We start from the raw sequence: 20,606 nt of genomic DNA on the forward strand, positions 1-20,606 counted from the left end.
TTTTCTTTAAAATACAGGAATATCTTGTTTTGGCAAGTTAATTCAATTAGTGTAAATATAGCAGGCAATTGAAAAAATACAGAGTATAGCAATTACTCCAGTAAGACTTTGTGTTCATCATAAAGAGGAAATCCTTATTACAAGTATCTGGTACTTGTAATTCTGGATAATTCTAATACAAGCAAACGTTGTTGGTTTTTTGTTTTTGTTGTTTTGCTTTTTGTTGTTTGTGTTTTTTTTGTTGATTCAAAAGAAGCTACGAGTTTAAGCACACTTTCTCTAAAATATAACTATTAGGAGGATTACGCCCTATGAGTACGTCACTTCTGGCAAAACTGCAGTCAGCCATTATAAACAATTCTACAAGCTCAGATAATGAAATAATCAACTTCATGTTCATTTCTCTTTAAGCCCACTGCTGTTTGTAAACTCAATTTTTCTTCATTTTCTTTAGATAAGGATGCAAAGGGACGCATAAATGGAAGAATTAAAAAGAATCATGAAAGATTTAAAAATATAGCAAGATGATGTCTCATAGTGAGAAGTTTTGGTCAAACTATCACACCCCACATTGTCACAAAAACTCAGTCTTGAGTCCACACACCTCACTGAAGAGTTAGTTGCCTTTGCATTACAAGACAGAATATGGAAACATGTAGCCACATCACATATAATGTATTAAAAAGAACAGCACAACAGCTGGATAAGTGCTTCTCAGAAGGTCACAGAATCCTTTTAAGCAAGAAGAAATTAAGAACTCACCGTCATTGAGATCTTGCAGAAGGTTTTCTTGGCATGAGAAGTCCAGCTTCACTTTGATGTTTACAGTAAAAATTGCAATCTTCCCAGGTCTTAGAGGGAACTGGGAGAGCGTATCTTCTAGCTTCCAGCTCAAGAAGTCACCATACAGCTTCTCTGTATTAAAAAAAACAATATTTCATTAGCATAACCACCATGCCAAGAACGTTTCATTTTATAGCTGTTGTACAGAGCATTAACTGATTTGCCATCTTCTGTTTAAATTCTAAAATATTTAGAATTAAGACATCGAAAGTGAATGTAACACTAGAATGACATCAAAGAGATTACTGAGATTGGCCTGAAAGCATGTAGATGACAGAGCTGAAAAAAAAAATTAGGTGAAGAACATTAGCAAGAAAAAATTAATAGATTGCACAATAGGCGGTATTAAATATACAATTTAAATACTCAAGAACACATCAAAATATTGCACCAAAATAAACCAGTTACAGTTCTGAAACACCCGTGACATCATTATACAATTCCTTTTCAAGCAATAGAGAAGACTAGGAAGATTGCTGGCTTTCAGTTATTTATAAAATAAAGTCCTTTCTCAAAAATGAAAAACATAAAGTACAGAAGACCCAAACCTTAAGGAATAGCCTGCCTTAAAACTTATGTATCTGAGAAACGATTTACCAGTGGTCCACATGAGATACGGCATCTGTCACTATTAGCTCCTCTGTCCTAGGCCTGAAGTGCCAGAAGGGATAATACAAGGAAAAAATATATTATTTATTGCTTATCAATAGCTTGAGGTCCATTAACCAGCTCTGCAGCCTCCTTAGTGCTCCAGTAAGATCCAAAGATCCATTTTGAAATAATGAAGAGCAGAAATCAAGTCCACTTTGGAAAGAGTGGTGAGTTAAGCTGTGCTATTTCAAGCTCCAAGGTAACATGGGGACCACAGAAAGTCACAGAGCTCATCTCTGCTTCGTGCCAGCCTACTGTATTTAACAGCACATCGGTGTGTTGGTGCTTCAGAGCCTCTCCAAAACCATCCTCTAAGACCCATCTTTGAGAAACCAGGCTGGGAAGGCTGCCTCAATAAACTACAGCCTAGCATTAAGGATCTAGCAAGAAAAGTAATTAGAATACCAGTCAGAAGTTTATTAATTTGCCCAGAAACAACTGCATCTAGAAGAAAAATATTTTCCATTAACTGCAACTTAAACAGTTGGTCTGCTTGAGATAATGATCTTCTTTCTTTCCACATCAAATCCGTTTTAAAACTTCTCTAGAAGAAGAACAACAAGGTAAAAAATAAAAAAACCTGCTAACAATTGTTTCCTTGAAGTCACCTCCACTTCATCTCATGATTTAGTTGTAACCATATCTTCATTCTGATTTTATTTTCAAGAAGTTTAACGAGTAGAGTGATCTCTATCCCCCTTTTCTAAAGAAGTAAAACTGTAATGGGCTACAGGGATGTTTTTGCCCAATGCAAGCAAAGCAGAATGACGTATCCCAAGCACCTGAGCGTATCTCCAGCATGATGAACAAATTGTTTCCAAAATGTATTTTCATTAAGGAGGAGATTTATCTGAAGATATTGGACCGAAAAGACTTTGAGTGAGAACAGCCCCTGCAGGTATTAAGGTACCCAACAGATCCTCTCTAATTTAACGTTTGTAATTACAAGACAAAGTCTGAATGCTCAAGCTCAAAGTTTAACTGCAGAGAAAAATCCAGTTAATACTTAGCTGTCACTGGTTTATCCTTTAATATTGTTGTTTTCTTTACCTTGTTTAGCAGCCATTATCCCAATGAATTATACTATTGCATGGGGATTCAAACCTTTTAGCTGAGTGGTAAAAATTCTTGGTGTGGGGCATGTCTGCAGTCAGTTTCTAGAGTCCAAAATTCATGTTTAACAAACTGAATTTGCAAGCAACTTCTAGTAAAGAGTGGAAATTAATGACTTGCTTTATCTTTTACCTAGAGACTAAATCACTAAAATCATAAAAATATCTAATTGCGATTCACCCACAATCTAACTTTGGGTTCGCTCTAAGTTCTACAGGTTTGAAGATCTGTAGAAGCCATTCCACGTTAGCACTTTATACAAACTCCATAGAATTGTAAGTCTTTCAAGATTCAATTCTTTCCAAACTTAAGCCCCCAGACAATTCTTTTTTTTTTTTCCATGACTTACCATACAAACGTCTATAAAATTCCTTACAGAATTAATTTTACTTTGGGTGGAGGCATCTAAATTTGCATAACTATTAAAGCCATTGCGAGGAGTTGTATCTATGTTTTTACCTTACAACCACCACAAGTTCCCAAAAAGCCTGTAGCAGGATTGCTAATATTTCTATCAAAATTATTTGCTTATAACCAGTTTAAAAAACAAACCTAAAATGCCAATCCACAGAGGCAGGCAGTACAGGAGGCTTCAAAATGTGATTAGATTAATTAAAGGACAAGTTCATAATGGGCTACTAATAAAGGAGCATCTCTGATGTTCCTTGGGATGTAGGGCAACTAAGGATACTGAGCAAGCACAACAGAAACACAACCATGACTTGCATGCTCTCTCTCTAAGCAGCATCTCCTAAAGTCCTGTGAATTCTTGGCTAGGTGGACCATAAGCCCTAAGAGGGCATTTCTTAAATTCTTATGCCTTTGTCTTTCTTTCTGTGGCAGGAGGAGGTCACTGGGGGCACTGAACTCCACTAACTGTAACCTTAAGATCTGCAGACAGCCTCGAAGCTGCAAAAACGAAGAAAAAAACTAACAGACTAGAGCTGAAAGGTGAAGTCTGGGTAAAGCACAGCCAAAACAACTGCTGCTCCTCAAGCTGAGCTGCTGAGGGGAAATGGAAATGCAAAAGCATTCACCAGCTGGCAGAGAAGAGTCAGGCAAGTGTTTCATGCCTCTGATATGAATTCAAGATGCACAAAGGTACCCTGAATGCAAGTAGGATCGGACTCCTGAAGATAAAAACCTTTGTTTCAAGGCAACAAAACTCTTCAGACTTTTATGGTAATCTGCACCTCTGCTTCTTGATGCCTTTCACCAGCTGAGGAAGAATACACAGGACCCCAACGCAGCTATCAGTTCTAAATGCATTGACATTGGCATTCATATGCATTGACCTCGAGTGCCTGAAATTCTAGTGAAAATAGAAGTTGTGTATTTACCACTGCAGAGAAACCAGCACCATTTACTGTTTTTTTTTTTCGAAAATGTGGAACTGTGGAGTGTGTAAATTAGAATTACAGGGTTAAAAATACTAATAGTTTGTGCACTCACGGGCAGTGAATCAATATTGTTATTAATTTTCCTTGAAGCCTGCTTTCAAACTGAGGAGACAGTAATAGAATATTTTGGATTCAGACCTAGCAGACAGAAATAGATTTGCAGGAGTTGCTATATTCTTTGCAGTGCAGATGTATTTTGTAGAGCTTTTTCCGAGCAATTAACAAGTATCCTTAAAAGGTGACAAAACTTGCTGTAAAATCATGAACCATTTGACATTCTTCCTATGAGTGGGGAAAAAAAGAGTTAGTAAGAATCATACAAAGTCCTGAATATCTGTGTCAGCTAGTGCGGGCAGAAAGAAAGAGACCTGAGCTGAGAAATCCTGATAGTAAAACCCAGCAGATAAAGATAAGAGTGGGGCTGGACTACCAACACTCACTGTCCTTCCCTAGCAATGATGTTTACACTAACTGGTGGAACTGGTGTCTACATTCACAGCTCTCCAAGGACCATAGCCCAACTCCAGATCCAAAAAACTTTGCAGTTTTGGTTGGAAAAAAGGTAAATAGATCTATTCTAGGATACTCACAGTTCTCACAACCTGATCCCCAGAGTAGATTTCTCATTTGTGGTCTAGCATGGTTAAACAGCTGAGACCGCAAGCAGATGCATTCAAAGACCGTGAAAAAAATAGAGCCAGACAGGTAAATTGATTTCTCTCTGTTTAAATTCCAGAGGTCAATCACTTCTAAGAAAAACCAATGAGGATTTGTTGCTTCATCATCCGAGTTCATTCAGTGTGTGCAGCTGGTGCTCACTACTCCAGCCTGCGAGTCTGGTGAGAAGGCCTGGCAGGCTCCTCTCGATGCTTCAAGCTTCAAAAAGACATCAAGGTCACACTTCACCCTGCACGGACTAAATCGTTGAGTTATCAAAGCTTTTGGAGTGAACTCTGACATCAGGTAGGCTCTGACAAGAGCTGGCTGGAGACGGAGGATGGAAAGGCAACCCCTCACACGTCATCATCCTAAAAAAGCATCGGGCCATCTGACACGGGTAGGGACAACGGGAGGTGACACGCGGTTGACCTTGATGGGATGCGTGTGATGTCCAACTTAGAGACACCACAGCCTGGTAGATGAGCCTGGTATAATGAGACATTAAGAGAAATGACAGACACGTTCGTTGTGGCGCTATGACAAGTCCCTTTTGCTGATTTGCCCCAGGATCTGTTCCAGAACGCGTGGCTGCTAAAGGACTCGAAAATCCTATGCTGACCTTCTGAACTGCACAGGGTGAGCTGCGACTTCTTCTCATTTAATCCAAGGGCTAGAGAGGGAAAGTCAAAGAGCTGCAGCTGAAAGAAGCAGAGGAAATCAGAGGGAAGCACGTTTGAAAACACGATCCCCAGAGCTCCTTACTAACAAGACACCATTAGAAACGATGCCAGAGAAGTGGGCTTCCCCACAAAAAGTGACCAGCTGCAGCAAAGAAAAAGGTCTGGCCATTGCACTGCAACAACTAATTCTGACCTGGGTACTGCACCACAAAATGAGAATGGCTCCTATTTACAGCACCAATGTTTGTTCCAATAGTTGTGGCCCCAAAAAGAGAAGGTAAGGAGACAGGGTAAAAACTCAAAGTTGAATGCATCAACGTTTCCCCTTTTTCCCCCAGTTTTTAACAAAAGTTCTAACAGTGATGTGATGAAGGTTTTAATGTTGACAAGTCTATTTTTTTAAATTTTGAACCATTTTAACTATGTAATGTTACATACTCAGAGTCTGCTAAACACCTGTGATCCAGAGGCCCACATATTCCAACATTTCACTGCAACAACTCCATCATTTAATACACATGCTGCACTTGGTCTTTCCAAAACATACAAAGAGCACCTAGCACAGTGGGAGCACCTTGGAATTACTGAAATAAGAACAGAAAGTCCTTTTACTTCGGCTTTTAAAATTATTCTTGGTAACAAGGCTCTGATAGAAAACCTATTCTTAGATGATTGGCAACTCCTTGTCTCTGAGATCACAGAGAAAAGGATATTTTATTGAAAAAAAAATATGAGCCTGAATACTGAAAAGAGCAAAAATCACATTCCATTTTAATATTCTAGCACTGACAATAAAATCTACAATCAAATGAGGTATTTCTATTGTAAGTAAAGATTATCTTGCTTGTCATCTGCAGTTCTTCTGTTAATATCATTTTCATGGTGATGAAATGTTTTTTCCCCAGAGGAAAAACCAAAACCAATAAAACACATCATGAAAAAGTGAGATTCACCTATCAGACTAGTTATTAAATATTAATAGGTACAGAGCATTTTAGGAGAAGTAAGTGAAAGCAGGAGATGTACTTTATTTCTTTTGTACCTTCCATTCTGCCTTTTAATTCATAATACCTCATTTCATCTATTGCTGTGTTGTTGTGTTGTGGTTTTTTTAGTGTTTTATCCCACTTTTTCTTATTGATTACTGAGTAAGCTAGAAGTAGGCTGATTTAATTCCACTCTTTCAAGGAGGAAAACTTTACTGCTAATGGCAATTTATTTAATTAACTAATCACTGTACTTATATCTAAGGAGAAAGTAATTCCAACCCGTGATTCATGTCTTTTTTTTTTTTCCTTTTTTTTTTTTTTATTTTTTTGCTTCAGGATGTTTTGCCTTTTATATACATATACATTTATTTATTTATTTATTTATTTATTATTATTATTATTATTTTGCTTTCCACTGAACTTGAAGAGGAAACCTAAACATCCAAAAAAGCAGGCAATCCCTTGACACACAGATAGTACTACAATTTCTTTCACTTCTTTTCTGCATTTTCTTATTTTCTCTTTCATTTTTATGTTTCTATCAAAAAAAAAAATCAAACTGAATGAATCCAGTTCTTTAGCAGGGATTATGATATTTGCTTTAAACTGACCTAAAATAAATATACCACAACTAGACCCCCTTTTAGCTAAGAACAAGCAGCGATTATTTCCGAATATAAACCAGCACACCTACCCTTAGTGTTGACTGTTTTCGATGTGACCTCCAGTGTCTCCAATGGTTCCGTTCCAATGTTTTCTAACTTAATGATAAGCTGTTGAGTCTCTCCATTGTAGAGCTGGACAGATACATTCGTGGAGATTTCATCCCCCGAAGAAGGCTGAAGTGTATGAGCAGACCTACAAAAGTGACAAACGTGAAAATGCAATATTAGAATAAACATGGTAAATCTTGTCCAAGTTATTATATTCTATTGAAGATTTTAATAGAAACTTGAAGATTCAATAAATCTTCAACAGCATATAAGATCCTTTGAAGATTCAGAAACCACTCCTCTGAAATCCTGAAGATATTTGACATAATTTTCCGTTCTAAGTTTAGCAAGGATCATTTTTAATAACCACTGAGGTCAAACGTTAATGTTATGCATAATACAAGTCAGATTTCAAACAATGTGAGATACATATTTATTCCTGACTGAAAGCTCGTTAAAAAAATCGCTGTAAAAATCATACGGAAGGGAACAGGGCAAAAAACTAATAGCAGGTCATCAGAAAGAGCAAACTTGAAAAAAGTGACATGTGATCTACCAAGAGTTTGAACACTAGGGTTGAATACTAATGAGTGTCAAGAGCTGAATGTAAAAGTAAAATGTAAAAATAAAACAAATAAATAAGGAGAATAAATTGAATGCTACATAGGAGATCTCAGGGTGAAAGTCCTCTGCAGGATCCTGAAGTTCATGCCGCTTTCTGATCAGCCCATCAGAATTACAAAAATGAGCATAAAACCACAAACCAGGAAGATTCCTCAGCTGAGATGAAACCTTTATACTTACAAGGGAGGATACATTATCTTACATTGTTAAGCATTCCCAAACTTCACCAGCTTGTTGTCAATGTGCAATATGAAGACAGAAACACCTTTGATGTAAGCAGCTGATCAGCCACAGAAACTGTTTACTTCAGGGATCATAAGCAGTATGAGAAATATGAGGTAAGATATGCTCAACAGCAACATACATCATACAAAGAACTTCGAGATGATACAAGCAAAAATTATTTTACAGAATTACATGTGCTAGAGAAAATGCACGGATACCTAAAGCGTCAGAAGGATGAGAATTTATCTCCATGAGCACCAAAAATTTCATTTTAAAATAACAAATGTGGCAAACCAGCCAATTACCGAAATAGGAGACATTCACAGTGCTGTAACAACACGGGGGTAAAGCAGAATTGAGCAGTAACCTTGAACTTTGCTAGGAAGAGGTAATATGGGAGCTGGCAGAGTGCAGTTCTAGTGGACAGCAGGAAGAACAAACCTCATGGGAGTGGATCCTGGAAGAAATTTACTCAGCAAAAGGTGAAATAGTGAATATAAATGAACTCTTTAGAACATGAATGAGGGAAGGAGAACTGCAGAACAAGACAGATGGGCAGAGGTTCAGTTTCTGACTGTATTTTTCACGCTAATGCAAAGTGGTCAGAAGGGATCAAGGACACAAGGGCAAAAGCTATTGAGATTAATGGCTGATAAATTTGTTGGTAAACCCACGGTCAGTAACTTCTTGTGGCAGGTATTTCTGCTATCCTTCCTTCGTACCCTATTTTTCCCTTACTCAAGATACACAGCCTCCACAAAAAAAAAAAACATCACCGCAGATTTTAGTCTTTCAGAATGCAGCTTTGACAACAAAAAACACACTTTTTGATCATTTAAATGCTACAGAAATATATCGTTATCACTGCAGCACTCTGAAGTGTGGGCATCTGGAGTGGCAATGGAGGAAAATAAAAAGAGAATTTCTTCATTTCTTTTCCTCCTCATATTCTGAAAAAGTAGGAATTGCACACTAACAAAGCAAAATAATGACTACTCTTCATTTCCATACAAGTGTACATGTGAAACCAAAATCCAGCTAATTCAGCTTGCACATCTTTTGCTTTAACACAGGTTCTTCCATTAAGGAAGAAACCCATTTGAGTTGGGCCCCTCACAAAGCTGCATTACTGCCTGGAATTCCTTTGGGCTGCTCTTCAGGTGCCCTCCTGCTGACCCACGACCCTTCAGGCTCTGGACATCTGCCACTGACACTGGCATCAAACCGGGAGGAGCAGGATGGATTGAGGTTCCCCTCCTGCAGCAACTCACCAGCTTGGCAAGCCTACGAAGAAGGTTTCTGAACATGAACGTAAAACAAATTGGAAAGATGCAAGAAGAGAAATTACTCAGATTTAATCCTGCTGCCTGTAAATTAGGAGTATTCTCTCTGTCATTTCTTTACCACGTCTTTTAAAAGTACGTCATTCTCCAGAGGATCCAAAGGATAAAACAGAGCTGACAGGAGTTGCATGGGTCAATTTACAGATATCATAGAGGCCAGGAGAAGGAAAAAGTGATGGTAACCAAGGACCTCTCTGGCACACTGCAAGGTAGCCAGAAGCACATCTGAATTCCCAGGATGTCCCAGGAACTGAGACTGAGTACTGAAACTAAAGCATTTGAAGGAACCAAGAGCAAATTTAACACCAATGAGGAGGGAAACATACGCCAATAGACAAAGAATCTCGTTACTGCTCCACATTATCAGCTGAACATATATCCAAAAAGAGCAGATATTATGCTCATTTAAGAATATTTGCAATTCCCTCTGTATTTCAAACTCATCATATTCTTTAATATATTCATAACTTCGGCTATCCAATACTAATTTTGATTACAGCTAAAACCACCCAGACTCCATATCTAGCAACATTTTTATAGACAATTTACCAACATGCAACTCAACTACAGTGTTTTATTAGTTTGCTGTCTTCACCAGGGTATTTCTTTCATATCTTTGCAATACAATCCCATCAAGACAGGCTATTCCACATTAGAAAAGTAGAATTCATTATGGAAATATCAGAACCAGACTTTTCTTTTTTTATTGGTATGCTATATTGAATAACATGGTAAAAAAAGAAGTAAGTAAACAAAAGGCTGTTTGCTGATCCATAGCTAAAAGGAATATTAAAAAGAAAACCAAAACTCTATAACTATTCGCAAAATGGTACATGGATGCTCTTGAACCTGTAAAAGTTCCAGAAGCTGAATTGAATTGGTGTCTTATGAGCTTTCTCTAAAGACATGGAAGTAGTCAGTCTCATTCTTCACCCAAAAAAATGCTCAACAACCCTCCCTAAAAAACACTAAGCCCTCACGTAACAATTTTGACACGTTTGGTGAGTGTATAACGAAGTTATTTTAATTAATTCTTCCTGTACCTCTTAAATGTGTTTTTTCTGTAGTATGGTATCTAGTTTGGAGCTTCCCCATACAACAGAAATATTGACATGTTGGAGCAAGTCCAGAAGAGGGGTATCAAAATGATTAGGAGTTACACAGGGCAGGTTCAAAGGCTGTTTGTTCCATTTTGGAGAAGAGAAGGGGAGAGGGAACCTCTTCTGAGTGTGGTCAGACAACTAGAAAATGCCCTGAGCAACCTGCTCCAACATTAAAGATGTATCACTTGTCAAAGATGGTCCTGCGTTGACCAAGGTCCTAGACCAGCTGATCTCCCCCTTCCAGCTTACACTAATCTGTGGGTTACCTCTTTACTTCAACATTTTATAAACATTTATGAACACTCACACAGCAATATAACCAAATAAAAGCCTGATTTTATTAAATTCCTCACCTTGGAAGGGAGGTACTGATCTGCAGCCTTGGCAAAGCTGGAATGACTTCAACAGTACAGCCATTGGTCTTCACTCCTGGCAGATTGTCCAGAAGGCAATCACTGAAGACTCCAAAAACTGACGTATGGTAACCTGATTTTTGGAAGAAAACACAAATATTGCACAAGTTTTTTTGTTTGCTGAGATGTCTAATACATTAACCTTACTAGTCAGATCTTGCCAGTGTTTTTGCTTTGCAAAACACCACCTTCTTTACAGAAGAATCTTCTCAGGACACAAAATATGTATTAAAAAGATTTTCAAATACCATATATAACAATTTTTTTTAAATAAATGACATCATACAAACAACGCACATCTATGCCTTTGGATCTATGACATACACAATTATTTTAAAAATTAGACTCCATAATTTCTACTATGCATTAAATTCAGTAGGAACCTTTAAAAGATCAACATCACAAGTTGTATTATAAAATTCAGTAGGAACCTTTAAAAGATCAACATCACAAGTTGTATTATAAAGACCAGCATTTCACAATACCATATCGCCTAATCCACCACTGCACATATACCTGCTACCCTTCAACATATGTTGAGAGCCCCTTATTTTTTCCCAAAAAAATGAAATTGTTAGGAAAGAGCATCAGCAGCATCCAGAAGCTATTAAAAAAATCCCAAAGCAAATGATTTAAATTTATTTTTTGAATATCTATGTATGTATACTGCTGCCATAAAAGACTGCAGATATATATAGACATTATTGAATATGTATATATGTATGCGCCTGCTATACAAGTCCACAGGTCATCTCCAAAAGTTTGATTTAGTAGGCAAATACCTCAGCAGCAATTCCTTGCCAAGCAATATATACAACTTGTATCTCAAGTCAAATTTAATTCATTGACACCCAAGTAACGGCCAAATACAGAAATCAACTCCTCTACTTGCAATACATTTTTAGTGTGTGAAACTAAAAACAGACAACTATAGCACAACTGTTCCTCAATGCTTTGATGCTATTCTGTATTTACTGAAATAGTTTCTGAGGGAAAAAAAAAAAAAAAAAAAAAAAAAAACACAGAAATGAAGAAGATTCTTTTTATGAGCAGAAAACACAGTGAGAACAGAGTTTCTTCAAGTTCAAATTCATCTTCTTTTGGTGTTTAATTTTATTAAAACAGTTCTTTCCCTGAAATTCTATATTCCAGGAGCATGTACCTAAAATTGTGTGTTGTTAATATGATTCAGTACTACTGCTTTCTGCATCTATCATCTCCTCCTTTTCTAGGAGACCGATCTGCTGGTCTTCCAAAAAAAGTTCTTTAATTCTCTCCACTTACTATGAACACAATTCTCTTTTTGCTTATTAATGAAATGACATCTCGAGTGCAACAGACTACACACAGCAGCTAAATTGTTTCTACACAAACAATCGGCAAACATTTCTGTAATCTTACATGAACACGATTAAGAAAAATGAGCTGCAAGATTATCTTCTGCATTCTCATGAAAAAGTTCGTCATTTTTCTCAGAAGCTTTCCAATGAAAACATTAATAAGGTGGAGTTTGTGTTCATTAGCCTTTTCCTCTCATCCTGGAGATACTGAAAACATATGTTCGCTGCTGCTGTCGCAACCAAGTGAATTTTCAGCATCACAGGCTGTGGTTTTAATGAAGTCTAGTGTATTAAACAGCTCTATTTGTTTGGGACTTTTTGTTTGTTTTACACACTGAGGAGAATTCAGAGTAGCAAATATATAAAGCACACCAGTTGAAAGTGGGCCAGACAAACGTGTAATTCACAGAGACATAAAATGTTGTCCTGCTAGAAGGAAAGTGACAAAATGCATCCCTTACCATTGACAGTAATCTGTCCAGTGGTTTGAGGAACACCAACGAGAGTTACCGGATAGAGACCAGACTCTGCAGGTAGAGAAAGGGCTGCAGGAAGAGATTCAAATTCTACTCCTGTTGTCAGGAGACCCTGAAAAAAAAGTCATATTACACAGATAAATCCATTTATAATATACACTCCCAATCTCTTGCATTATATCATCCAAGAATTTAGGGTTTATTCAAATTTGCTCCTAGCAATTGCTTTGGTTTAAAGTTCCAGTGACTTAAGTATGCTTCCAGTATTACTGCAACATTTGTCTTCAATAAAGAAATGAATGTGTTTCAGGATATTTCTGAGGTGGGAAAGATACATGAAGTAATATTATCTGCAAGGTGTTTTGTTTTTTATCTACACTTAATTGCACCTGTACAGCATGCATTTTGGACAGTGGAAATCAAACGTCTCTAGCTTGCTTAGCTTTAATTAAAGTTCCTGTCCAGAAAAGACTTATCTAAATGGAAGAAACAAATGAATATTTACAGAAAATAAAGTCTAGTTTTATTAGCTAACCTACAAGTCTAAATTAGGAGTTGGAATAAGGCATTCACCTCTCTCAGTTGACCACGTAACAAGCCTAGGTGCCTGCAGCTAGACTGTGTGATGATGGAGAAATCTCTGAGCACCCTAAAGTTAAAACATGGGACAAAATATGAAGTGGAACCAAAAAAATAAATTATTTAATGTCCTAAGAACCACGGCATTACTTTCTTGAGTCAACTGATTGCTTTTTTTAAGCTCAGTTAACAAGTTTAAGATGCTTGAGCACAGTATGCGCTTAGAAGTAACATAAATATTGCTGTCAAACACGGGAGACTAAGTTAATGGCTGCTTCTATAGATTTATTAATTAAAAGTGATGATACCCAACTATTAATGCAGTAAGTACAACTGGATTAAGCTTCAGCTCAATTAAGATGCTTCACAGGAAGTCAAGAGTCTCTATAAGAGGTAGGTGCTAGTTTTGGAAAGACAGATGGGAAAACTTACACTTTCAGACAGAAAACCACAGAGACTGCAGACTACACAAGGAGGTGAAGAAGCAGCAGCGGTACCTGCACAGTGCCAGAGCACTGGCCCTGCTTTCCTTTGCAAACATCTGATTGCCTACTTTCTCCTTCAAGAGGTTTCTGAATGGCGTACCTCTGCAGTTCGCAGCTGCTGTAAAAGGCAGACCAGCACTCTTCTGTTTCTCCTCCTCAATTAGAAATGATCCTAATTGCTACTCATATAATAAGGAAAGGAAAATGGCACGGCCTGGATTATCCAGGCAATGACTGAGTCTTGACCTGTTGATTAAGTCTTCGATGACCTGATTTGCACCGGGACTAACCACCACCACCTCATCAACAAATTCCTGGGCAATAACTAATTAACTATTCACACATCGCCTGATGTACCCAAAAGCTTAAATCCTTCATTCCAGCGATTACTTCTTTGTAGACGACACATTGGTGAGACAAAGCTGATTTCAAACCAAGCTGTCTTTGTGGAAAGGTTCTTCAGAGACCTGTATCCTTCTCTAACACTGCACACAATATAATCATTTCACTTGAAATGCTATAAGAAAATCCTGCTGAACCCTCCTTTCTACTGAATTTTACTTTTCCCCTCGTTTCTCCTACAGAATTCTGTTCTAAGAAGCAATCCCCACAACAAAACCTCATAAATCAAATTCTGTCTCACTCTGCTTTCGCCAGCCGGTCTAGCAGAGCATCGATGCTTTGTGACTCCCACCTCATCAGCGTAGGAGTGGGCGCTGCTTTCCAAAAGGGTGCTTTTATGTAGCTAGGAACACAACCAGGCCTTGCTTGCAGTCCCTTCTGCTGCATTCTTTACACGATTTCATAATAAAGCTTATAAAATTGTAGTTGCAATAAGCGGTCAATACAAATTAATTTTAGATAGGATGCAAAGTAATTGATGGAAGGAATCCTTGCAGAGGGATCCACACCCCAGAAGAGGGATGAGCATTTACACTTTACATTAAGGCTCACTCTTCATCGTAATCCTTCCGCTTTTGCTTTGAGTGAGGCAAATCCTACAACACAAAGGTGACCCCCACACACTCCAGAACTCACCTTTGCAACAGGTACAGAAGGCTTTCCGAAATTATTTCAGTCTCCAAAGCACTGAGCTATCACTTGGCCAAATATTCATATACACAGGAATCATTTAGGATTCGCCTCAACTAAATCCTGTCATCCAAGGACTGAAAATCCTAAAAAATCAACTATTAAAAAAAACCTCCAAAGTCTTGTTTAGTATCAACTGTAGTAAATAAGGTGTCATTTAAAGTGTCACATTAAGGTGTCATTTTTGTCTAGGGTATTTTGGAATTTCCTTCAATGGGAGTTTCTAGGAGGGGATTAGGTAACAACACAGTGCTTCAGCAGCCTTCCCACTTCAGTCTTTCTCCTAATGACCACACTGAACCTACCTTGGAACAATACAGCAGCATTTTTCCATTCCTGGCTATGTCCCCAAATACACATAAACTCTAAGAAACTACAACACCACTGCAAAACTATGGCCCAGTCCCTTTTCCAAAATACAAGAAGCTTCTCATTAAGACACGGTCCTAATTAGCCCAATTTTCACTGGGCCAAGGGGGAGGGGGAAGCTAATTGCCTTTCTGGCTCAGTCAAGGAGAAATTGAAACCATGGGGGGGGAAAAAAAAAGGGGAAATTTTGACATTATCCACACTGATCACAGGGTAACTGATAACGCAAAGTGCTCAGCACGATATATTTTTCTTATAATGTATTACAAATGCATTCCCAATTTATTCTTTAGCAAAGGAAAATGAAGAGATCTTTAGAGAACAAATGCAATGGAAATGCCAAAGCATCTGCACTAAGCAAAACTATTCCTGGGCTAAAAAATTAAGAGCCTCAAGTCCATTAACACATGAAGGAAAAAACATCGTTAATCCAATTCTCTCATTCTGACAGTTTTTACTCTCCAGTGAAACTTCAAGCTTTTAAAAATAGACATCAAGAAAGCATAAAAGCTCATCGAATGGAAAAAAAAAAAAAAAAACAATACAATATAAAGCTCAACAAGTCTTCGGTGTTCCAGGCATGAATTGAAATCAAGATAATTATTCTGAAAACTTGACCCACACAAATAAATTTTACATGACAGTGACATATCTACAATGTCTGAAAGACACTTCCAGTTCTGCTACGTGCTGGATTCAGCAATATTTGCCCAACATTGCCCTCTGGTGCCTAAAAAGAATTAATTTTATGGAGACAATGAAAGCAAGGCTGAAGTGCTATTATATCCTTTACCTAAAGGTATCTGATGTGGAGAAAGAAGAAAAGGAAAAGAAAAAGGAGGCAAGTGTCAGATTTCTTTTTCCCCAGAGTCTTGTACTTGATCTCAGTAATAATATTTAGTAATCATTGCTGTTTTCGACCAAATTGAAAAACTGTATCTGTATGCAAGGCTACCTCCAGGGAATATATGAATCAGAAGCAAAAAGATTTTTATTTCCTTGTATTCCTATAAAACTATCTAAATTGTCTTAGAGAGCATATATGCACGCTATTACTACAGCCTGCCTTTCAATCACTTCCAAACTAGATTTAGTTTCAAAGAAACAGAACAACTTGTATGCAAATGGTAGCTTTTGGGGATGCTTTTAAAACAACATCAGTATCTAAGTGCCTTTTTAGGCTTTACTTACCAATCCTGATATGCAGTCGCTGTTTTTTCCCCCAAGTACCACTGCCAAAGTTCGTTTTCTCACTCAACATACTTTATACAACGCTGTCAAATACTTCACATGAAAATCACCAAATATTAATTTAAAAGGAAGTTTCTCCCAGTATTTCCAGCGAGACTGTTTTAAGCAGACCTCGGAATTTTCAACCACAACCATTTTTACCCTTCTTCCACCAACCTTTTCTGTGTATTTTCTTGTCCAGGACAGCTTCAATAACATGCAGCCCATCAGTAAGTAAATATTCTCTCAAGACTACATAGATAGGAACTCTCCAAAGAGCAGTTCATGGAAATATTTTGAATGATCATGAGCTAAATTCATGGACAGGTTGTACAAAAAGATCTATAGAAATTTTAGATGTTATTTTTAAATATCAACATTAAAAGTGCTCTTGGCTAATAGCATAGTTTTGAAGTTTACAAAATAAAAAGCAACAGCTATTCTCAAACTGTCATTAATCAAAATACTTCAGTTGTCTTGAAATGCTCCAAACAGAATGAGACCTATAGAAAAAAGACTATTTTTGAGTTATCAGCTTTAAATACTCTAAATTACATTAACCCTATGTGTTGTGGCAGTATTTTTCAGTTTGTCAATACTAACTTACTGCAATACAGCTTCCACTGCTCTGTATGTATCAATGGTGGTTGTAAGAAGGCTCCATTTTCTACAGAAAGTACGTAAAAAGATGCTTTCACTGAATAAATAACACTCCCACAACAATTCTCAGCCTGTGAAGACAGCTCATTTGTTTTGGAAATGAAACTTGAGAAACAAAGAGGAAAAAGTAGTTAAAATCTTATAGGACTTAAAACACTTTGCACTGCTTTAAACATTTTTTTCCAAGATACAAAGTAAATACACCGGAGATTTCCCAGCTTGGTTTTGTGGGTTTTTATTTGAAGGTCTGAAATCCAAAGGTCATTTTTTTCCTGGATAGAAAAAGGGCTTGGTAACTGTATGAGAGATAAAGGCGACCATTCAGGTACCTGAACAAGTCTAAACAGAAATCGATATTCCTGGAAAAAAGTAAAGTGCTGTATGTACTTATGTAGAGCTGAACGTCAAATCTACTCTTAACTTGGGTTAGACCACAAGGACAGCAAAAAATATTCTGCCTGATCTGCTGCAGACAAAGAAAATTAGGCTCATTTTTGCCTCTCCCTCACTATGCTGATTGAAGGTACCTGCTAAGTATTACGGAAACAATGCCTCTGATCTCTCCTGCTTTGCTTTACTGACCAAAATATGCAGTTGTTGGACCTAACCACCTCGACAGTCCATGCTTAAACATTTTAATTTGTCATTTTGCAAACACTACTGCACCTTTCATTGGATTGGCCTTCCTGCTATATGGACCAAAAGAAGACCGGGATACAGAAGACAGGAAAGTTTTAAGAAATGGGACACACATGAAAAATATGAAAAAGAGGTATCTAAATAGATTCCCAAATCATGAATATGCATGTCAAGGAATAAACAGCAAGAACAAGGAAGATGGGCAAAGAGTTTTGAAGAAAAAGAACAACAAAAATAAACTGTTCCAACTTTATAGGGCTTCTCATCTGAATAATACTGATCAAAGTCATGCCTCCACAGTCTCATAAAACTAAATATATTTTACATTAATGCTTCAAATAATGAAAAAAGCTAGAGGAGCCTTTCAATGAGGAATCGTGCTCCTTAACAACTTGTGCTGTATCTCAATACTAAGTTGTTTATCTGATGTCACAAGGAAAACTATCCTGATAGAAGTTTGGATCAACGCTTCCATGGTTTATTTAACATGCAGCAAGTAAGCTAAAAGAACAAAATAAACTAAACTGAAAGCTGACAGAAAGGAAAATTAGAAAAAAGGAGTGAGACGATGGATTTCAAGACCGTTTCGTTTTGATGGTGAGCCACGATAAAGGGAAAGAGCACAGGAAACCATGTGATGGAGAACTCAAAGGACTGCCAGGCATTGGAAACAAGGTTGAGTGAGCAGTCATACTGCACAGGTAAGATGCTGAGTCCGAAGGAAAAAAACTGTGGGACAGACAAGCTAAAACTGACATTAAATGACAGAAAAGGATGCACTCACTATGCAAATGATTCTGAGGTTAAATAATGTGAAAGAACGTGACATGAAAAAAAGACAAAAAGGAGGCTTGAGGCATAAGTAGACATTAATAATAAAACAAATCACTAATAATAAAATAAAATACTTTAAAATATTAAACACCCTGAATTATTAAAATAAAAACAAAAGATTTCGTTCTTGTGATAAAGTAATAATTATTCCCACACTCTAGAGAACCCACAGATGAGATCAGAGAATCAGAGCAAGTTAGGCTGGAAGGAGATGCTGGAGGTCCTCGTGTCCAACCCACTGCTCAAAACGGTGCCAGCTTTCATGTTCGTACAGGTTTTTCACTCTCCTGTCCACTCAAATTTAGGAGATGGAAATCCCACGTTCCCTCCCCGGTGAGATGACATCAGAGCAAAGCAGAATATCTCAAAGCACTCTATTTATAGATCACTGACTACAGAATTACGTTAGTCATCTCTATTAAACGTCCAGTCTGCTTGCCTCCTTCCTCTCATCCTTACCAATAAAACCAAAATTCAGTATTAGTTCAAAACATAGCTATCATCCTAACAGGAAAAAAGGAGGAGTCGTGCTACTACAATTAATTTGTAGTATCCTTCCTACAATTAATTTGTAGTAATCCAGTGAATGGATGGAGCGCACAGCCTTATAAATAACTAGACCAAGTTCTTAAGGGTATGCAACCACTCACAGGAAATTTCCTCATTAAAAAATTATCCCCCCCAAATTGAAATATATAATTACATCATTACTTCCACGATACAAATTAGACTATAAATCAAAATGCTCTTAAATTGATTTCTACACAGCGTCCTTTGTGATGCACGGCTTTACAGTTACTTCATATACGTTAATATATTAAGTAACCTTTAAGTAGACCTGTTAATAATAATAATAATAAAGAGCAAATAAATATACCCTAACTCACTTAGCCCAACAGAACAGTGGGCTCTGTGAGACAGGATTTATTTTTAAAGCAATAGTAACGATTGGAGAAAAGGTGGAAATATTTAACGTAAAGGCTAACACTGCATTAGGACTGGCTGGAGATTAATCTGGTTTAGCAGTTTAAGGAGTCTTAACCTTTAAATGGTTAACAATGAAAAAACTCCTGTTAATTGGCATTAAGGGGGGGAAAATGATCCACTTTGTTTCAGTATCCACTGGAAGCAGTCCACAAAAGCAGTATTACACAGTTGCATGAAGCAGCAGAGAGCTTGGACTTGAACCTTCCAACCTTAAATGCTACTCTGGTATTCTTGCCTTTTTTTGTGTCCTCCCTTCTGATCCCTTTAGCTTCCGGTGCTTTCAAATCACATCTGTCCCTGGGAAGAGCAGATCCATAAGCTGAAGCTTCTATTAACAAATCAAAGCTTCCCAGAACTAGTTATCTTAATTCCTCATTTTTTAAAAAATGTAATCAAGGCAGGAATTTGAAAAGCTAGGATAAATGTAATTTTTTTTAAATAACAGGAGGAAGAATACACTGATTTTAAGGTTTCAAGATATGATTATTACTTGAAAACCAGTACATTCTTCAGCATGAGTTCAAGGCAATGCAGAGAGACACAGAATTAATTTACAGATCAGTAACAGTAAAGCATTTACACACTCCAAGTGGCAGAGATTTTCATTTCAATACCTCATCATCACAGCAAAACTTGATAAAACTGACACGACTGCACTGTTAAACTGAGGTTGGACTGACTTAACCAGGTTTTAAACTATTTGATTACTAGAAAACCATATTTGAAACTCTGACTTCGGAAAGAGCTGAGAAAAAAATAATAAAAAGCAGAAAGATACATACCATGTTTTCTACCCGGAGCTCAAAAGGCATAGGGTTGTACACCATCAACTGAACTTCACATACATCTCCCTGGACCCACTGGAAGTCTAAGAGAAAGGATTACAGAATTAAAGCAGGAATTGCCTAATCATAGTGGTACAAAAATTAGCATCAGCCGAGCTGTCAGGTTGTTATACTGGCTTTATGTTCTAAATTAACATCTCTCTGTAAGCTGCACAGCCCCAGTCCTGTTCAAGTGCACCGAGGGACACAAGCCATAAATCAGAGGCAAAGCAACGGGTTAAAGGACCGGAAGCATTCGTTAATACACTCATTATATTAATAATAGTAGTGCTCCAGAGCCCCTGCGTGCCAACATTGCATCGACAAAATTAAC

General features: G+C 37.4%; 1 protein-coding gene across 2 annotated transcripts in view; it reads right to left on the reverse strand.

Moving 5' to 3' along the window:
* The window catches only part of TRAPPC9 (trafficking protein particle complex 9), a 448,124-nt gene that overhangs the window by 379,514 nt on the left and 48,004 nt on the right, over positions 1 to 20,606 (reverse strand). For both annotated transcript variants that reach the window (XM_032180822.1, XM_032180821.1), the window contains 5 exons: positions 20,231 to 20,316; positions 12,559 to 12,685; positions 10,698 to 10,830; positions 7,031 to 7,194; positions 763 to 915 (listed from right to left, as the gene is read on the reverse strand). In XM_032180822.1, the coding sequence (XP_032036713.1) occupies positions 763 to 915; positions 7,031 to 7,194; positions 10,698 to 10,830; positions 12,559 to 12,685; positions 20,231 to 20,316 (663 nt within the window). The remainder of the gene's footprint in view (positions 1 to 762; positions 916 to 7,030; positions 7,195 to 10,697; positions 10,831 to 12,558; positions 12,686 to 20,230; positions 20,317 to 20,606) is intronic.

Source organism: Aythya fuligula, chromosome 2 (assembly GCF_009819795.1).
Source record: "Aythya fuligula isolate bAytFul2 chromosome 2, bAytFul2.pri, whole genome shotgun sequence".
Classification (NCBI taxonomy): domain Eukaryota; kingdom Metazoa; phylum Chordata; class Aves; order Anseriformes; family Anatidae; genus Aythya; species Aythya fuligula.